This window comes from Xiphophorus couchianus, chromosome 23 (assembly GCF_001444195.1).
Source record: "Xiphophorus couchianus chromosome 23, X_couchianus-1.0, whole genome shotgun sequence".
Taxonomy (NCBI): domain Eukaryota; kingdom Metazoa; phylum Chordata; class Actinopteri; order Cyprinodontiformes; family Poeciliidae; genus Xiphophorus; species Xiphophorus couchianus.
The window spans coordinates 19,171,323-19,191,972 of NC_040250.1; the positions used below are offsets into that span (position 1 = coordinate 19,171,323).

General features: G+C 37.9%; 3 protein-coding genes across 3 annotated transcripts; 1 reads left to right on the top strand and 2 right to left on the bottom strand.

Moving 5' to 3' along the window:
• Nucleotides 1-593: 593 nt before the first annotated feature.
• LOC114139413 (uncharacterized) lies at nucleotides 594-7,305 on the bottom strand. Its single transcript, XM_028009350.1, has 9 exons — nucleotides 7,204-7,305; nucleotides 5,884-5,997; nucleotides 4,125-5,801; nucleotides 3,930-4,029; nucleotides 3,696-3,844; nucleotides 3,485-3,597; nucleotides 3,267-3,356; nucleotides 3,049-3,171; nucleotides 594-2,945 (listed from the first exon to the last, which is right to left on the bottom strand). Exons 1-9 carry the CDS (start codon nucleotides 7,256-7,258, stop codon nucleotides 2,862-2,864), a joined length of 2,505 nt encoding a protein of 834 aa, XP_027865151.1. The 5' UTR covers nucleotides 7,259-7,305; the 3' UTR covers nucleotides 594-2,861.
• Nucleotides 7,306-7,811: 506 nt separating this feature from the next.
• On the top strand, nucleotides 7,812-10,594 carry LOC114139418 (glutamine amidotransferase-like class 1 domain-containing protein 3A, mitochondrial). Its single transcript, XM_028009356.1, has 5 exons — nucleotides 7,812-7,932; nucleotides 9,507-9,619; nucleotides 9,717-9,888; nucleotides 9,988-10,189; nucleotides 10,272-10,594. The coding sequence occupies exons 2-5, from the start codon at nucleotides 9,512-9,514 to the stop codon at nucleotides 10,462-10,464; spliced, it is 675 nt and encodes a 224-aa protein (XP_027865157.1). The 5' UTR covers nucleotides 7,812-7,932; nucleotides 9,507-9,511; the 3' UTR covers nucleotides 10,465-10,594.
• Nucleotides 10,595-12,677: 2,083 nt separating this feature from the next.
• On the bottom strand, nucleotides 12,678-15,872 carry LOC114139417 (probable alpha-ketoglutarate-dependent hypophosphite dioxygenase). The gene is made up of 7 exons (XM_028009355.1): nucleotides 15,787-15,872; nucleotides 15,173-15,361; nucleotides 13,665-13,917; nucleotides 13,489-13,580; nucleotides 13,253-13,392; nucleotides 13,057-13,161; nucleotides 12,678-12,965 (listed from the first exon to the last, which is right to left on the bottom strand). Exons 2-7 carry the CDS (start codon nucleotides 15,300-15,302, stop codon nucleotides 12,879-12,881), a joined length of 807 nt encoding a protein of 268 aa, XP_027865156.1. The 5' UTR covers nucleotides 15,303-15,361; nucleotides 15,787-15,872; the 3' UTR covers nucleotides 12,678-12,878.
• Nucleotides 15,873-20,650: the final 4,778 nt, after the last annotated feature.

The following is a 20,650-nucleotide window of genomic DNA, read 5'->3' on the forward strand; positions in this document are numbered from 1 at the left end:
TTAATCATAAGTATTTATGTATTTTTCTATTGAAGCCAAATCAGCTCTTCCATTCTGCTTCGCTGTGTTACCTTTCTGGTAGGTGGCTTCAGTTGATGTAATGCTGCCAACAAGTCAATGTTCTCTTTGTTTTGCTATTAACTTTTTAGTTTTCATTAACAAGTACTCAGTATGAGGGATTACTGTGAAGTTACTGACTCAATGCAATCTGCTGGGATTCCTTGGACAGAAAAAGTTTGTTAAACTAATTTGAAAAATCAACTGAACTTGATGCACTAATTCATAACTAGAATGAATTGGAATCTATGTATGAGGATTGAAATTAATTTCTTGAAGAGTGCCTTGAAATGTCATTTGTTGTGAATTGGCAATATAAACATAAAACTGAGTTGAATTGAATGTAAGATGTAAATACAGGGTTGTGAAAAACTGTTTCCCATCTTTCAGATTTCTTTTGTTTTTGTAGCATTCATATGTTTCAGATTATTAAACAAATTTGACTTTAGATAAAAATGACCCAACTAAACACAAAAGCAGTTTTTAAATGAAAACTTTATTCTGTAAGGTATCCAAACTGACCTGGCCCTGAAAATAAAATAATTCCCCTCCTTGTTAAATCATAAATTAACTGTGATTAAAAATTTTGTTTTTGGAAAGCTGAGCTCAGTTTTACAAAATGTGCTGCAGTGATGAGCCTTCCAGAGGGGTCAACCAAATTTATTCCTAAAGCACAATGACAATTCAACCAGGAAACATCCAAGAACAGAGACCTCATTGGCACAGTTTTGGTCAGAGTTTAAGATTTAACAATAAGACGAAGTGACCTGAACTCACCAATTGTGATGTTAAAGTCCCATTATCAGTTATTGCTCAAAGGTTTGAATGAGATTATCATTTGAAAACTGCTCAGATTGTCTTTATCCCATCTTTGTCTGTATATCACCAGATTGGACTTCTACCAGGGAATTCCCTGGTGGGTCGGTGAGTTAATGGGCTGGCACTATCGGTAGGAGCTGTTGTGTGCATTGTCATTATCAATTAATTAATGTTAAAATTCTAGATTCTAGCATGGGCTAAAACTCAAGCATTTATAGTTCTGGGGGCCTTAAGCAGCTAATAAGTTTAGCTTTGATTTGGGCCAGCTTTGTTGTCATCTCATTCCTTCTTGGAACATTACCTGTCAATCACTGACATTATAAGCAACATTATTACTTGCTTATTTGCAAATAATAGTAAACATTACTATTTGCAAAAGTAAACTACAAAACCAAAAGTTGCTGCTAAAATATTGAGAGATAAAAATGAAAGCCCTCCAGAAAAATGTAGCAACAACTGTAAAAATTTCTGTTTATTGGTCCTAGGCCTGCTCTCTCCACCAAACATGGATGATATTGCTCATTGCAGCTTTGGCGAGGTTAGCATTGTTTTATTCTTCTAACTTCAAAATGTTTCTGTTGTTATGGGTCTTGCATATTATTTACACCGCAATAATATGCTGTGAGGAGGTGAGAATGCTGACGTGAACCCTGCTTAGAATAAAAAAGAATTATTGTTCTTCCATGTTTTATGGAAGAACAATAATTCCATAGAATACTGAATTATTCTTCCATATTCTATTCAAGGACAATTGGGAATTCTTGCATAGAATATGGGAAACAATGACCCAGGCCAGACAATAGACAGCCAGAGGGCCAAAAGCTCAGATATTAGTTTTACAGTTAGATACTTAAATTATACTGGCCACATGATACACACACACAGACCGACTACCCAGTCTGCCCCTGATATATAATACAACCTTCTCATATTACATGACATTGCAGCTGTTTTTTTGTCTAAGGGTTTGAACTAAATGCTATTTTTACAGGAATAAAACTTTTTTGCTTATCCCAAAAATTTTATCTCTTTCTGTCTTTTCTCATGTAATATTGTATGGTGATGGAAATTAGACAACAGATTTAATTTACGGTCCTGGTTATGTCCTCAAGCACCTGATAATCTGAAGCTGGGTGAAGGTTTTCTGTAATAATCTGATATATTGTGGCTCAAAGCTATAATCATGAAGAATGTGATATTTTGTCTACATTTATGCAAATGTAGACAATGTAGTTGGTATATCTAGTTTAGATATACCAACTGCTAACTATTGGCTTTTAAATGTTTTAAATGGAAATATGGTACAAAATGAATTCTTAAAAATGAGTTACAGTAAATGATCACTCAAACATTACATGATCATTTACTGAAACATTAAATGATCACTCCCTCAAACATAAAAAGTGTTATTACATGCATTTACAGTGTTACTACTGTGCTTATTGGGGAGCACCAGTGTTTTTTCTTTTTTTGCTTAATTTCTTTGCAGTTATTTTAGCAGCTATGAATTCAATGAGGCATATTTCATAGCATACAAAAATGTTTGGACAATGAACAATGGACAACAACTAAATAAAGCACATGATATGTATACTTTGAAGCTATAAAACCTGAATTATATAAATATATGTATATATATATAATATAACACAGACATTTTATCTATACATCACAACACACAAACAGAGATAAAAAAGTCATAAAAAGCATAAAAACTTACATTCAGTACAAAAAAAAATTGCTTATGTTGCCTGTTAATATTATACATCATTAGACACTGTACAACATTTCTTTAGGTAATTTAGCAGCTATTTCTATTTATCAGACTCTTGATCACTAGCCACCATTATAAGCAGCACTAATAGGGGCTATTATGAGGCATTTCCTGACTTCTTGACTCTGTGGTTGTATAACTATGCTTTTAAGTTTCCTGGTCCTCTTTTTGACACTGTTGTGTAGGTTAGACTTTGATCTCTTTGCATGTCTTAAAGGGGTACATCATATTCAAATCCTGGATTGGTATGCCCTTGTCTGTGCCGATTTCGAACCTCTTCAAATATTTGGAGAACCTTAGGGTTAGAGGAAAATGAAAGACATCAGCATTAGTAAACATACTAAAATAAAACAGTTTCATCTACATAAAGAGGACAGGAGCAATGGTATATTTATTACCTTTGATTTTGGAATGAGGCCCACTCTGAAGAAACCAATTTGTCCAGTTTCAATCTTGGTGCAGTCAACCACAGTAGATGCAATGTTCTCTGGGGAGGGGCCATCACACAACACTCCTTCAACCTTAACAAAAAAATCCAATATTTATTAGATAAACACAAACAATGTTTTTTTTTTTTAAACTAAAGTTCTTCTTAAAACTAAATTATAGCTATTACCTTTTTTCCCAGTTTGGCATAAACTTGGTTATGGTGAGTTGTATCTGCCTCGCCTGTTGGATTGGCTGAGGTTACTGCAATTGGGCCCACCTTTTAGAAATAGAAGATGGTCAATCAATAAGGAGTATGTGATAGGTTTATTTTGTCATAACCTGCAAAGAATCAGCCAGAGAAACAGTATGCAACATTATTTTTAATCACAGTAAAATGGAAATTACCAAATTAATCAGATGTGTAGCTACTGCACAGTCTGGGCTCCTGATGGCAATGCTTTGTGGAGTCCCGATGTGTTTGGCAGCATCTCCCAAACCAAATATGTCCAACCATGGTCCTATCAAAGTTAGCCAACAAAACCCATTAGGTATTCCCATGAGCACATCATGAACTCAGTTTTCACACAGTTGTCCCTGAAAATAAGAAATCACTCACCTCTGGGGATGACCATGCTGATAGAGGAAGGCCATGCAGACTCCATGAAGTCCAGGAGCAGGGGACTCAGCAGGTGTCTAACAGGCTCCAGCTGCTTGACAGAAGAGATCCACATGGACATGGGTCGGTCCTCAGCCTGCTTCTTAACTCTGAAGCCAAACAAAAATGATCATCAGTGACAGAAAAACAAATAAAAAAGTTGCTAAGAGAAAGTTTTACAACTATGAAGCCTACTTGTAAGCTTTGATAACTGCATCTGGTCTGTTGCAGGCAGCCACCAGCACATAGACAGTGTCAGTTGGCATTCCACATATGCCTCCATTTTTCATGATTTCTACATCATATAAATACAGAGCAGAAGAAAAATATGGATATCAGGTCATACATGTAAACAGAGTACACTAAAAACTATCGACATGATCTTCTCACCTGCAATCTGCTGAACTGATGCTGCTTTGCGAGCTGGTACATGCGGACAGACCCCTTCCCCTCCTCCGACCCCACCCAGATTGACTAAAGGTCTTCCTAAGGGGATTTGAGGAGACTGGAAGGTGCTGTTGAAAATGTGCGCCAAGAAACAGTAAAAACTGACAAGACCAAAGATGATTGTGACGCCAATATCATAACCATAGGGCAGTGCACCAATTGCATCCAGCAGGAAGCTGATAAGGATGAGCTGGAAGGTGAATGCATAGACAAACCAGGCAACATTAAGAAATATTGCTGCAATTGTCAACAGGAGGTTAAACATCATGAAACCAATAATCCCAACAGCGACACTGAAGCCTCTGGTCTCACTGTAAAGACCACCAAATCGTGTCAACCCCCACACCGTCCACATCAACCCGTAGAGAATAAAAGCAGTGCTCTCCAGAGTTTTACCCCGAGCAAACGCCACTGAACCACACAGGAGCTGCAACACTCCACCAGCCATCACTGCCCAGGGCAAAACCAGTACAGTCAGAGGATTCCTGTCCCCAATGGTGGCTGTGATGGCAAAAGCTGCCAGAACATTGCAGGCGTGGCCCAGCACTTCTGCATCTGCATATTTGGAGTATCCAAGGTGAGGTGTATGCAGGTCTTTATCCAGAGCCCTGAGAGTGAGACTGCGGATTCTGGTTACTAAAGCTTTGAAGTGTCCCTGCCCAGTAGGAATTTTGGTGCTGGAGACCATGTTGACTGTTGTAACAAAAAGCACTCCAGCAGAAGCTACAAAGATAGCTCCTTGTACACCCTGAGTGCCACCTTGGAAGAAGCCTTGAGGTTGGGCTGCGATGGAAATACAGTAGGCTACAAAGAATAACTGGTAGAGGCCATCCAACAAGCTCTTCTGACAGCTGAACAGCGCGAGGACAAAGAAAAGAACGGCAAAGACAACAGGGAAGGGAACCGGGGAGAATGGCTGAATGGAGTACAAAGATAACAGAGCGCTGTAACCCTCAGCAAATTTGAGCAAAGATGTAAAACCATAGAAAGTCGCAGCTAATGTGTCCATTGCTCGGTAAAAGAGGACACACATGCCAAGCTGGAAGACTCCAGCTGTCCAGAGCCAGGGGACATGGCCAACAGAGAGTTGGGGGACCACGCCTACCAGGGGACAGGCTAATACAGAGGCAGATAACAAGTTCATCACCAAACCTACACTAATTACAGCACTGCAGCTCTGGTTCTGCTCTGTTTTCAGTTCATTTTTCTGTTTCATGATTGTTCCTGGAGGTTTCACTTTGCCCTGTGTGATGGTGTACAGCAAACGCCCAAAGCCAAAATAGGCACACACAAGACAAACAAGGAGGTAGTTTGCAGCTGTGGCAGACTGACCGAAGTCTGAATCTGACAGACCAGCGATTTGATGGGCACAGGCTAAGGAAATGCTGATAGCTATGACCAGGAGAACTGGTTTCTTCACAAAGAGGGCTGCGATGCCAATGATGAACAGGGCTAAGGTAAATGCTGCCAGGCCAGGAATCAGAGAGGATTTTAGCTCTGTGAGTGGCAACACTCTCTGTCCTATCAGGATGTAGACCAGACCCGACCCACACCACAGCGCAGAGATGGTCAGACACAGAGTGGAAAACAGTCGGGAGTGGGACAGACTGTGACGGACACCTAGAAAGGTACAGGACAGGGTCAGGAGGCTGGAAAAGGCAGAAAATTCAACTCTGTGCGGTGAAATATGCTGAAAGCAAACCTGTGTAAGCTATCAGGGCAGCAATGATGAGGAGTAAAATCCCCAGCGCAGTGTGGGGGATGAAGTCTTTCTCAGGAGTGCTGGCATAGCTGTTCACCAGCAGCAGGAGAGAGCCTGAAAATGAGACCCACAGCTATTATTTGGAACTAATTCAATCAAAGCAATGCTCCTAATTAAAAAACGTTGTTCTTTCCTGGAAGAAAGAAGACAGAGGCGTGGCCACCATAACAGCAAAAGTATTGATGTCCACAAACCAAGCACCAACAGAACAACATTTTATCATAAAGTTGAAGTGACACATTTGTCTAAGTGTTTTGAATTTTCAGCATTTGTGGTGATAAAAATACTAAAAGCAAGAATATTTTTGATTTTCCAGATCACATTTGAACACACTTTTACAATAAGTAAAGTAATAAAGTCACTTTTATGATTTAATTCGTTTATTTCTGGTGGATTGACAATGCTGCGACGGACTGGGAACCTTTCCTGTCGCCCAACGACTGCTGTGCACCAACCCCCCGCCCGCAAACCTGCAATAAGCAGGTAGACGATGTATGGATGGATTTATGAGATATGCTTTCTTGTCATACAAAATTTTAAAACAACTCCGTAGAGTTATTGAGATATTAAAAATCTATTTTTAATCGCAATGCAATGTCACTTTTGCATTTAAATTATATAATTATTTGTGTAATTATTTAATAAGTAACTTTGAAGAATCAGATCTTCAAAGATGATTTGAGAAGTGAGACATCTCACGCCAAAATATAAAGAAAGAAACAACATCCCCGCAATCACCCAGTCAAAGCGTTTTCTTTTTTCCCTCCTCCTGGGTCCTGAAAATACTAAAAAGAAGTTCTATTGAAAACAACCAAAAATATAGAAATATAAAAATTTTTATATAAATAATATCATCAGTATTATAAGTTTTTACATAATGAATATAAACTTTTGTACCGTTAAAACACCAGTTTCAGCTTTTGAAATTTCTTTTTTCTCGGAAAACCAATTAATATGTATATACCTATATGGCAGACATTCATTCCGATCGTCTTATTTTCATCAAAAGCTCTCGTCATCGAGTTGAAAATGAATTTGATCCCCAAGGAGTGTAAAATTAAAATAACTGAAACGGGAGAAACTGAAAATTCATTTTGCATGGAGAGCAACGAGATATCAACTTCCGAATGGAGGGTTTGCTGGGCGTAAATATAAAATACCTAAAATATCTAAAAAATAAATAAATACAAAAAAGTAGAGAGAAAAAATACGCACAGTGCTAACTTGGAGAACGGACGTGAAATAAACTTGAAGGCTTACCTCCTAAAATACCCAGGATGCCGACGGACACATAAGTTGAGTTGAACTGAGCCATAGCAGCAGTAGTGCTGCTCTGACGATGTGAGGAGGACTTTTATACTGGTGAGTCAGGTAAGACTCCCGGGGACGGGAAATAGTGGAGCTGCGCCTACCTGGGAAAAACCACAGCCGCACTGAAAGCTGTGGGAGGACGAGAGGACAAGAGGCTGTTCTCCGGTGTCAGGTAGCCCGTTCTCCCGTCAAATAAGCCGACTGAAGAATGTAAAACTATACTACTACTACTACTACTACTACTACTAATAATAATAATATTATGAAATCTTTTGTTGATTTCCTCTTGAATGGCAGAACACACGCTCCTAAAATTAGAATGTTTTGTAATTTTGTGACTCTTGATTCATTTCCTCTTTACTAAACCCTTTACACATTACTAACCCCGTGCGTCCAGATGGATGAGATTAATGTCTTTTAATAGCATCACCACAACTGGGAGCTCATAGTAGTCAATGATTCGGCATTTTAAGGTAGAGGATTAACTATTAAACAGATTTTGGTAACTTGATGCCAGTGACGTCAGCGTCTTGAGCAGCGTATTGATTGGTCGGGAAAATCCAGCGAGCAGCAGCGGATTATAAAAGCGCTCGCTCGGAGCCCAACCTTCAAATCAACACCGAGGAGCTGCGCTGCACTCCGTGTTCAACAGGAGAAATACTATAAAAACTAAATAAGGTGAGTAATACATTCTCTTGATCCCTTTGCCTTCAATGTATGTTAAAAAGTAAGCGCAACACATTACAGGTTTAAGCCAATTAGTTTGTTTTTTTAAACAGCAAACTGAATTAAAAACGATTAATGTCTAACTATGTGGCTTAATAATAGTAGCTTAAAAATATCCCATAAACTGTCAGAGAATTAATATTTGTGCTAAAACTACTTATTTAGTTTAATCAGTGATCAGATAAAAAAAATACATTAGTGTTTCTATACATTTATCAACAACCCGATTACAGGAATATTGTTTTTCTAAGTCCAATAAGTCCCGTTTCTATTGACTGAATACTGCCTGCCTACCTGTGACTGCTTGTTCAGGTTAGCATTTGAAAATGCAACCTAATTCTGTTAACGCCCTCTACTGATATGTACTATAAAGGAACAGTAGAAATATATTTAAATTCAACCTCCTTCACCTATGCCCTGCTTGTATTTTATTGGTCGCTCTTTCATGATCTGTTGGAGTTTATCTTAGATGCACTTATAAAGAGACAGAGTTATGTGTTCCTTTGATGTGACTGGGTTATCTAGGCACTGTGAAGCTGACGGTGTGACGGAGTGGCTGGAAGAATTGCATAAGAGTACAGTAATTAAAAGTAACTTCCCCATTAGATGGTGAATGGATTACAAAACCTAAAAGCAGGAAGGGCATCCTGTATGGTTCTCCTCTGCATTTTGGATGAAGCAAGTCTGTTACTAAACCTGCTCCTAAGATGATCTGTTGTATGTTTTTTTTTTCCTCGATACCTGCACACCACAATGCTACAGCAAAAAAAATATGGTGCATCTCACAGGCAGATTGTAATATACATCAAATAACCTGAGTCGGCCCACTCAGATCCTTCTTGTACATGGCCTCCACCTTGGTTGACCAGTATAGCTGATTCTTCAATTATACTCCTAAATATTTATAAGATTGATGAACATTGCAGAGGGTGGGTAGTTGTTCCTTCTGAAATCTATCACCAGAGATTCCCAGATGACCCTCCTCATACCATCTCACAAAGTAGACTCATCAGATTCGTCCTCTCTTCCATTCGCCACATAGAATGTGACTTCTAGTCGGTGAATCTGAATCATGCCTTGTACCTTTAGAGCCAGACTCTAAGCCAAGTTAAAAATTTTTGATTTTTGAAGTCCTCATCCCCGAATAAAGACAGGAAAATGTCTTCTCAGTATATACAGTAACATTAGAGAAAATATATCATATTTTTGTTCTCCTCAGAGCATCTTTGGTGTAAACTGCAACAGTGAAAAAAGTGTTGAATCAATATAGCTAAGAAATATTAATTTGGACAAAAACCACATTTATTGCTGCCAGGTTTTGCTGCACTACTGAGACTTGTTTCTCACCTGCCTTTGTAAATGTTTTATGTGAACATGCAACAGGTGCTAAGTGTCTATCACCAGTCTGAATATACTTCCAATTGGGAAACAGAAATTCAAACCTCACCATGAATGATTAAGAACCAACTTGGCACCTTTAAGAGTCTCCTTTTGACTAGATGAACATGTGTTTGTGCATTTCTTAGCAATCATGGTGAAGCATGTTGCAGTTATTCTTTCTGGCTGCGGAGTCTATGACGGCACAGAGATCCACGAGGCCTCGGCCGTCCTGGTCCATCTGAGTCGTGCTGGAGCAAAAGTAAGGACAAAAAAGTGTCTGTCAGAAACATTGTGTTGATATAAAACTAGCAGGGGTTCATGTTTTTTCATTTACCATATTGGTTGTTTGATCTCAGGTGAAGATGTTTGCCCCCGACGGAGATCAGATGCACGTTGTAAATCACTGCGAGGGGAAACCTACTGAGGAGAAGAGGAACATCCTGCAGGAAAGCGCTCGTATCGCTAGGGGCGACGTGACTGATCTGGCCAAGCTGGATGTCTCAGCGTTTGATGCTGCCATCATTCCAGGTGAGATAATCTTCTATAAACTCAGATGAAACTGTGTGAAGCTCCTCTGTTTAATGTTTTAATGTAGGTTTCTGAACAAACCCCTACGTTCTCTATCAGGAGGGTTTGGTGTGGCTAAGAACCTGAGCGACTGGGCTTTAAAAAACAAGAGCTGCACCGTCCAGCCACATCTGGAGAAGATCATCAAGGATTTCCACAAAGCAGGAAAGCCTCTGGGCATGTGCTGCATTTCCCCTGTCCTGGCTGCAAAGCTGCTGCCTGGCTGTGAGCTGACCGTGGGGCAGGACAAAGAGTGTGAAAAGTGTGTAAATCTCTGTCCACATTAGGTGAAAATGTTAGTTTAGTGGATTTTGTGTGATCATTCACTTGGTTTTTATCTTCAGGTGGCCGTTTGCTCAGACGGCTGGAGCTCTGAAGGACATGGGCTGCAAACATGTGAACAAAGACGTGGATGAAGCTCACGTTGATGTCAAGAACAAGCTGGTCACCACCTCTGCCTTTATGTGCAACGCTCCCGTTCACAAAGTGTTTGATGGAATCGGCGTCATGGTTCAAGAAACACTGAAACTTGCCTGAGAAGATTGTTATATGTAATCAGTTCTATTTATTTCACCAGCAAATCATGAGAGATACTGCAACATTTAATCAGAAACTCTGAGTAAACAAATAGAGTGAATTCTAAATAAAGCGTTTTCTGAAACTTACAGTTTTGGGCATATTTTTCTTCCTACATACATACAATGACAACACATTTTGTATGAGACACCAACCTCTCATTGCTCTACAATGTGTGAAGTGAGTGATTATTCAGATAATTTAGCTTTTTATGATCAATTTAGTTTTTTTCAAGCTTAGTTAGATGGCTTTGTTAATAGATGTTTGAGTGTCACTGCAAAGCTTAGAGGTTTGTTAAATCCTCCACAAATGTTTCTTAAACTTAATGACTTGTGTTTAAAGAAGATGAAGTTAATGTTTTTAAATTTTTTTTTGCAAGCTCATTGGTGCTAGACCTGTTGAGACCCCTATAAATGAATAGTTCTGGAAACGTTTCTTTACATTGCGGATCTTTAAATGGTAATTCATGACGTCCTGTTCTAGTCAGGTAGATATCTTCCACCTAGACTTGCAGTCATTGGATTAGCACCAAATGAAAACTTAAAAAAAAGCTGAAAATATGACACAAGATTGGAGACATTGATGGTTGCTATCACATGCAACGTGAGGAAAGTTGTAATGATTCACTAGAGGGACCCAGAAATTCAGCCACGACACAGCAGTGAGCAGAAACTCAGATTTTTATTAAAAGGCAGCTCAAACTGGGCACACAGGACAGTCAGCTGCAGCTCTGCGAGGGGGGAGAGGAGAGGAGAGATCGGTGACTATAGAAATAGTAACGAAGGGATTTGTGAGTGTGTAGGAAAGGAACACTAACCTGACTTGGCGGAAAGGTACTGGAGTGAACAGCTGAGGGATGAGGAGGAGAGCAGATGCTGCACAGATGCAGGGCTCAGGAGGAAGAGCCTGAGGAGGGTAAGCGCTGATGCAGGGCAGCGCACCAACTCCGTGGAGCAGCAGAAGTAACCGATCCAGATCCAAATTCTTAGTCAGACGGGCCGAGGTCATGCACGAAGGGGCAGAGAGCAGAGTCCATGGGAGTGGGGGTGAGCTGTGTAACCGAGACAGGCGTGGGTCGAGATCCAGATGGGCAAACAACAAAAAGTCCGACAAAGGCAAATCCGAGGAACAAGAGCGTGGTTGAAACAACGAGGGCGTGATGGGAGTGCTGGAAAACTACTAGCTGAAAGCTTTGGATAATCTGGCAGCATGGTTGTGACTGAGAGGGGCTTAAGAAGAAAACAATCAGGGAGCGACACAGGTGTGGGGAATAACAGAAATGAGAAACGTGACGTGGATTGGCTCAAACAAAAAAAAACCACAGAGCACAATGTGAACATCACAGAAAGTAACAAGTTGTAGAGTGCTCTTTTAGATTCATCAGGTTTCCAAAAAACAATTAGATGACGTCTATATGGGTGGGACAGTCATAAAATAAAGGATGAATCTGGAAAACATCACGCCCAAAATAAGCCCTTCTCAAAAAAAACCCCAACCAAACAAAAAAAGACTTGAGACTCAACAACAACAGCTATTCAAAGCAAATGGTCAAATTGACCAAGAATTGAGTCAACTAACGCACTTTCCCAAGTTGTAGCATGAAAAATCTTTGAAAATCTGCATTGTTGTAAACATTTCCTAATTTTACTATGGATACTTTTACATATTGGTGGTAAAAGTACACACCAAACATGCACAGTTAACTGTACATGTCTAACTGGGACATGCACAGGTGACTCTAGAGCACCGTCTCTTTTCAATCTGTGGGAAAAAAAATATTCTCACAGTGTGTCGAATGCGTTCCAAAGCATTTCTGAATTTTAAAGCCTATATATGCTACTAAAATATCTTTAATACAGTACTGTTCAGTGAAAGTGGAGCATGTAAATGAAATTATATTTATATGTGTAGAAACTTGATACTATGATCAGATTATTTTAACATGTAAATAATATAATATATCACAATAGCAACATGCAGAGATGATTCCTCTTCTGTCTGGCCATATTCTGTGCTGTTGGTTTCATTTTGAAGCAACCTGGAGGTTTGTACTCAAATATGTATTTTTTCCAACTGCCCTTGTCTTCAAGGCTAGAGTTCTGTAAATTTACAGATTTTTAAACCACATGCACATGTGAAGGAACAAAAATGTGATTTAAGAAAAGAAAATGAGATTTTCAACATTCTTTTTGTTCTTTTAATAATATTTAAACATGCATTAGCAGCTTGAAAGAATAAGTTAATCAGACAATGGTTTAATTTAGAGTCAATGATGTATTATAGTCCATATACATAATTCCATATAAACACTAAATAGACATTTGATTTATCAAACAAGAAGTTAAAGCAGTTGTTGTGAAGTCTTCACTAATTCTTCATGTGCTTTTGTTGGAGAAATGGTGGAACTGGTCCACCCCACAGATCAACTCTGTTGCATGAAATTTCCTGGGACGATCAGGATCCTAAAATTAAAACAGAGGGAAAAAGTGATTAGAAATGAAAGGTAAGTTCTCTAAAAGAACCACTGGCTAAGAAAATATGATTGTCTCTCACCTCAGTGGGGTAGGCATAGGTGGGAACATAACGGATCACGAAGCCACAGCGCCTCCTTTGGGAAGTGTTGGCATCACTTGCATGGACAAGAAGTCCATCATGAATCTGGAAAAAAAGATAAATTTGATTGAGATAAACTTGTTTTTAGAGCATTTTATAGCTGCAAAGTTTTATCACAAAAGGCAAATAAACCTACCGACATCTGTCCGGCTTTCAGAGGACAAAGCACAGCTTCGTCCACCTGCACCAGCTCCTCTGGGATCTCCTGGTTGACTGACAGTAGGTTTCCAGGGCGGGTTGCTTGGCGATGAAGCAACATGCCCGAGCAGTGACTTCCTATAAGCGACTAACGTCAAATACGTGGAGCATACAGCTGGCCTGGACTGCCAGTGATAACTTAAAAAATGCAAATAACTAACAAATTTAACTTACCTGGGATGACCTGAAGGACTCCATTTTCTTTTTGTGAATCATCAAAAGCAAGCCACACAGACAGAACAGGTCCACCAGCAATACCCCAGTACCTGTGAACGCCACATTCTTAATCATGCAACACAAAAAACTAATCACTTTATACGCTTTATTTTCCATTGGTAAGTTATATTCACCTCATATCCTGGTGCCAGGCCACATAAGGAAGCTCATCGTCTCCATCAGGTTTGCTTTGATCTGTTTTGCTCTCCTGGAGTTTGGCGGGTTTGACTGTCGGGTATTTACAGATAAATCGAGAGTCCAGCAGAATGACGTCGGGTCCCAGGATGGCTTGGATCACTTGCAGGATGCGGGGATGTTTAGTCAGGTTCATCACCCAGGGGTACTGAAGATGGACATTGTGGAGGCTGTACTGTGTGTACTCTGTACCTGTTTGATACATGAAAATACATGGTTAGAAAAAAAAAAAGAAAATCAGATTCATTTGCTGAAACAAAGTATTGGATATGTCAACAGTTTTCTCAGAGAAATATTTTATCATGACAAAGAGTTTCTTTCATCGAAGAAGAAGAGCATTAAAATTATTGCTGGTGTGCAAAGTTAAGTTTATTAAATCTACACAGAAAGTATTTATTTTTTAAGAAAATGTAATGTGAATGAACAGACGACATGATTAAACTAACAGAGGAGAACAGACTGTGTCTGAACTGGGTGTGTTCAAAAGTATTACTGTAGTCATTTAATATTTGTATATGGATAGATCAGCTGTTTATTGAAACATTTGTTTCATTTAATCACTCGCACGTCATACTTGATGAATGTAGCATGCAGTATTTGCTGGTGTTTTTATCTTGATATTATTACATTTCCTTACTGTGTCATTTTCCAGTAAAAAAAATAATTTTGTCTTTTGTAGCACGAAGGAAACAGACACATTTTGCAAGCATCAACAGCGCAAGCATCAATCGTTGTTGATGCTTGCGTTCAACAACCCAAGCATCTGAAATAATAGAATAGAAGGCTGTTGCAAAATGGTTAGCTCCTTTATCCAAGATCATCTGGTTCGATGGATGAATCATTCTTCAGATGAAAAGAGGAGTGATTTTCAAACAGAGTAAACTCTGATGTGTCAGAGAAATAATATGAAGCTGACAGGAGAAACGGCCCCCTAAACCTCCAAGATTTAAAAAGTGTTGTGTGAAGAACGGGTTAAAGTCGCATGTATGCAATATACAGTATACATTTATTTTCTCCATGCAGGAGATGTCTTGAAATCACCATTGCCAGTAATGGCTTTTCTACTAAATAATAAATAAATGTTATGTTCTCTATGCTATTACAGTTATTTCCATATTTAATTTATGAACTTATTATTTTAGTTTCTTTGTATGTGTGAATTACTTGGCACCTGTTTGCGAAAGTCATATCTGTACATCCCATTACAGCTACGTTTACCGAGAAAAGCATTGCCGTGCTTCTATAAAAATAAACCAGTGAAGCAGTAGCACAACTAAACAAAAGAGTCAAACGAAACTCAAATTTCTTTGCGCTCTATGCATCTTGCACAATCTGATTATTTCACTTCCCTTTGCATCCTGTCTACTAGATCTTATCTCAGTTCTCTATATCTTGCTCAATCTCTGAATTTTTCCTCTAATTCTCCCTCCCTCTGTATGTCACATACCAAATTCCTCCTCCAGCTTAGCGAAAGCCTCCCTGGCCTCCCTCAGCTCGGTCTCGTCCAGCACAGGCAGCGGTGAGAGGAAGCCCTCCTTGTTGTAGCGCTCCTGTAGTTCAGCTGGAGAGGTATTCATCTTTGGGTTTCCCTGCTGATGTCTCTGGCTTTCTGCTTCCAAGGTTGGTGAGATGTAGACTGAAGGTGAAGTTTAAAAGTTGAAAAGAGTTTAAGTTTAGTAAACACCATTAAAGGTGTGCCTTCAAATTGACCTGGCTTTAGTTATTTGCTGATTATAAAGAACATACGCTTCAAAATAATCACACAGCAGCACTTGTGCTGAGTTTATAACTCATTACCTGCTTGAATCAAGTTAATTGGACTTGTAAATATAGGAAACTCTATTTCCGTGTGCACTAAAAACAACTCTGAGACTGCAGAGACATAAAACTCCTAAAATCTTTTTGTTGTCCAATTCCTGCAAAAAACCTGAACAAAATACTACTGATTTACAAATAATGATGGAACATGGTCAAATGGGGCAATATTTTTCTTTTTGTTTAGGTAGAATATTATTCTGCAAAGTCTAAACATTAACTACAGCAGAAAGTGTCTCTCCATACCTGTTGTCTGCTCAGTCTCCCAGTTAAGTCTGGATTCTGTCTGGCTCTTGTCAGTCAGTCCTTATATATGCTACAGCTCTGGAAACTCCTACCACTGTGATATCGTTTTACAATTCATAAACTGTGCTCAAATACCCTATGTCGTCATATTCCAGGAAAAAACACACCACACCTGGAAAGTACAAGACAATGACATTATTCAGGTGTGTGTTGGCTATTTAGAAACATTTCTTTAACCTACATGCCTTTTGTGTTATGTTATCTCTAACTGTTTACATTCTATTAATAGAGAACACATTGTGATTCATACAGTTTCTGTTGAAATCTGAAACAATAGATGCTAAAGCTGTTAAATCCTGCTAGATCCAGATTCAACTTCTTTATCGCTTCCCTCACCATACCCTCATATCAGATTATCATTTATTTTCATGTAGAGTGAAAAAAACAATTAGTGACAAATGAACCCCACCAGTATAAAAACGTTTCACTATGAAACTCTGAAGAAAGAACCATCACAAAATGAAAGCAGAAGTGATTAAAAGACTGCGGTCTGGTGACTGCTGGAAATCTGGTGACATTTCAATGATAAAAACTATATTTACCGATTAACTCTGTTCTATGATGACATTTATCATCCTTATATATGCAAATTTTAATATATCCATTAATTAAATATACATCAAGTTTATGTATTTTTTATAATTAAGTTTTTTAACATTTACTAAGGGGGAATTGGAATAATAATTCCCTTACTTTTCCTACTTTAAGACTGCAGTGAAGAAATCAGTGTCTTCATGAAACCATTGTCTGACAATATGTACGACCTGCAGTTTCTGACATCTAATTGGATGCTTTTTCGTATTTGGATGTAGTTGGCCACACATTCAGGACCACTTTCTAATTAAGACAGGTTTTGATTATTTAGATCAATCAATCAATCAAATTTTATTTGTATAGCACATTTCAGCAGCAAGGCATTTCAAAGTGCTTTACATCACTACAAACACAGAAACACAAAGCAATATAGAATCAATCATTAAGTCAAGTTCCATCAATAAATTTGTAATTGATTACATTTCAAATACAATTCTAAACAGGTGGGTTTTCAGTTGAGATTTAAAAGAAGTCAGTGTTTCAGCTGTTTTATGCTGAAAGCTGCTTCTCCTCGTTTGGTTCTGGTTCTGGGGATGCAGAGCAGACCAGAACCGGAAGACCTGAGAGGTCTGGAAGGTTGATACAATAAAAGCAGATCTTTAATGTATTGTGGTGCTAAGCCGTTCAGTGATTTATAAACTAACAACAGTATTTTAAAGTCTATTCTTTGAGCTACAGGGAGCCAGTGGAGGGACTTTAAAACTGGTGTTATGTGCTCTATCTTCCTGGTTTTAGTGAGAACGCGAGCAGCAGCATTCTGGATCAGCTGCAGCTGTTTGATTGATTTGTTGGACAGACCTGTGAAGACGCTGTTGCAATAATCAATACGACTGAAGATGAATGCATGGATGAGTTTCTCTAGATCTGGCTGAGACATTAGTCCTTTAATCCTGGAAATGTTCTTCAGGTGATAGAAGGCCGACTTTGTAACTGTCTTTATGTGGCTCTGGAGGTTCAGGTCAGAGTCCATCACTATTCCCAGGTTTCGGGCTGATCACTGGTTTTCAAAATGTGCTTAAATGATGAAGGCTGGACATTTTCCTCTTTGCTGGACATTCTTTTGTCAAACAAAAGAAATGTAAAACATCAGGTTCACACCAATAACAGGTTTTTATTTACAGATTAATGATGGATCACTTCTCTCAACAAATAAATGATGAACAACAAATTGCTAATGTTTTAGTTTATTTTTGCTTGTTTTATTTGTTCAAATACTAAATAAATTGTGAGTGACAAACTAAAATAAAATCACACACAGAAGCCAGAAATGTAAGAAAATCTGAGAAAACTGTAGACCGATCTTCATTGTGCACACCGGTTTCATACAATATATGTATGTTTGCCCAGCAAAAGTGTTTCACATGAGAAGTTGAAGGGTGATATCCAGTTTCCAGTTTATTCCAGTGTTTTTCTCACACACAGTAAGGTACAAATAATCAATATGCTGAACTGGTTCTACATAATATAATGTTAGCCTTGTTATTGTGAAAATTAAAAAAATCAGAGCCATCAATCTCCAGATGTCAAAGAGATACTCAGTGAGATGCTGGACAGAGCATAGATCATTTTGTTTCTGTGAGAAACAAACATTGTAGTGGAAATAAACATAAAGTTCTTGACATAGAACAAGAAATAAAAAATAAATGGCTTTAATATAAAAACTAAATTCAAAAGGCAACCAGTGACTACCTTTGTACAAAAAAGTAATTCAAGAAACAAACCAAACAAATTACTGGTATTTTCACGAGGAAATACTATTGAGGATAAATGCTTGGTCAAAAGGAAAAGCTATGACATCTTTTACTGTCAGAACCAGGAACCTTATAAATATTCTGAGATAATAGTTTAAAGAAAAAGTCCCCCTGACGTCATACTGTTCACCTTGATTCTTTAGCTCATTGTTTTACATTTTCATGACCTGCTACCAGGAAACAATTGCAGAAATATTTACAGCAACAAAGCAAACATTAACAGCCCCTTTCAAAACCAATTACTCACCCTTTCCTCTCTGACTTGATGACATTATTCCAAACATATTTCATGAAAAAGGAAATGCAAGATCCTTTCCGAGCAATGCTCGCACAAACAGTAATTCTCAACAGAATTATAATTGACTCAAATGCAACAATAGGCTTAGTTTGGCTATGAATAATTATTAATGGGTGTCAAAGGAGCATATTAACAGAGTTAGTAATTGTGATCATAATGACCAAGTCGAGGTAACACCTAATTATCAGGAATTGATAGCCAAAAGGCTCTCAGTTTCAGTAAGTTTCTGAATATTTTACTGGTGACGTTTGGTATGAAATAACAATTGATGACAGATTAAGTTCTGGACTGACATTCTCAAACAGCAAGCTATGCACACACATACAGAATAAACACACAAATAAATTATTTCTAAGATATCAGAATTTATTAACAAAACACTTCAACTTCCAGTTTTTGTTTGTTTCAACTAACCGAAACAAACAAAAACCACCCTGGATTTAAGAGCCTCAAAAGGAGCACAAGAAACAAAAATGAAGCAATACTGCCTTCTTTCTGCAGCAGAGTCTCATATTATACTGTCATGACATAGAGATAGTTTTAACAAATATATTTCTATAGAAGTCACATTAGGCATCTTGAAGAGGTACAAAAGTGAATAAAATAACTTTAAAACTGATTGTGAAACAGGAAACCAGTGAAGTAAAGTCATGAGGGTTAATGTGCTCATACATTCTTTTTCCAACACCAACACAGCATTTGCACAATGTGCAGGCTCCTGATGAACACGTCACTAATCCCAAAATAGAGCAAGTTACAGTAATCCAGCCATAATGTAACAGTTTCACAAAACGTCCTTGATATAATTGGCTTTATTTTGGCTAACTATGTCAAATGAAAAAAAAAAAAAATGGATGTAATTAAAAGTTTCAAGATCCATCTTATCTCCCAGATTTGCGATGATCGGTCTAACATACTGTGCCAGAGAACCAAGATCTATGTTTGAGGTGTCAAATGTGCCACCAGAACATCACGTCTGTTTTTTGCTTGTTCAAGTGTAAAAAATTCAAAGCCATCCAGTACTTTACGTCATCGAGACAGATGAACGATGAATCCAATGAGAAGCCCGTGGCTTTTTAAAGATGGAGGTAAATCTGACCTATCCATTATTCCCCAAAACATCCTTTTTAAAATGGGCTCTTTGCTACATTTACTTTTGTCATGACTGGTTTACTTTTTGTCATAAAAAATTATATGTCAGAGTTCAGTGATTTAACAAACAAAATTAAATAAAATCAGACACAACCTTTATTTTAAAAGTGGTCAAAGGCTGGTCTGAAAACAAAGAAAAAAAACAGTTTAAGTTTAAAGGCAAACTTTTATAGACCTTCAGAAATTAATACCAAAAGCTCTTGAATTTAATGTTGATTTTTTTTTTAAATAGATGAATTTTCTTTATTGTTACTTTTACTTTTTATTGTTTATTGTGTACCAACCATGAAAATAAATTTAGAGCTGGAAGGTTTCATAGTGTGTTAAACCTGATTTTCCACATTTTCTGAGAACAAAGAGGTTTGTGTTGCTCTTTCCTGCTGACTTTTCATTCTCTTGTCTCCCCCTAGATGTTATTGGTCATTACTGCATACCTACTGCATAAACATAATAAATATTTTTAAAAGTTAGTTGTATTTCAATATAAAATATCTGTCTGATTGCTCCTCTCACTGAAGACTTCTGTCTACTGTAAAAAATAACCATTGAATAATGATAAATTCTTGTTTTCTGAAAATAGCCTTTGTTTTAATATTCTTTTGCTTACATTACTTTTGCAATTATCAACACAATCCTAAACACTAAATACTAATTTAAAAATGAAAACACATTTAAGGACAACTAATAAAATTGGTTAAATGCATGAAGACTCACTAGTTTGAGCTAGTGAGTCTTCTGAATGCAAGCTTCATTCAGCAGATTTGCAAAATGTTTTCATTTTGTGATTCCATTGATCTCAGTTTGAGTTGTTCCACATTGTCCTTAAGATTTGCTGCTGTGTGTATTTGTGGTTTTTGCATAATGTTACTGTCTGATTTGCAGCAGTGTAACAAATTGTAATCATATTGAAACTACATTTTGGGAAGCGCAGATCCTTCACCTGATGGTGCAGTTTTCCATCTTGTTGAGATTTGTTTTTAGGTAATTAATATTAATATACCGTAAGACG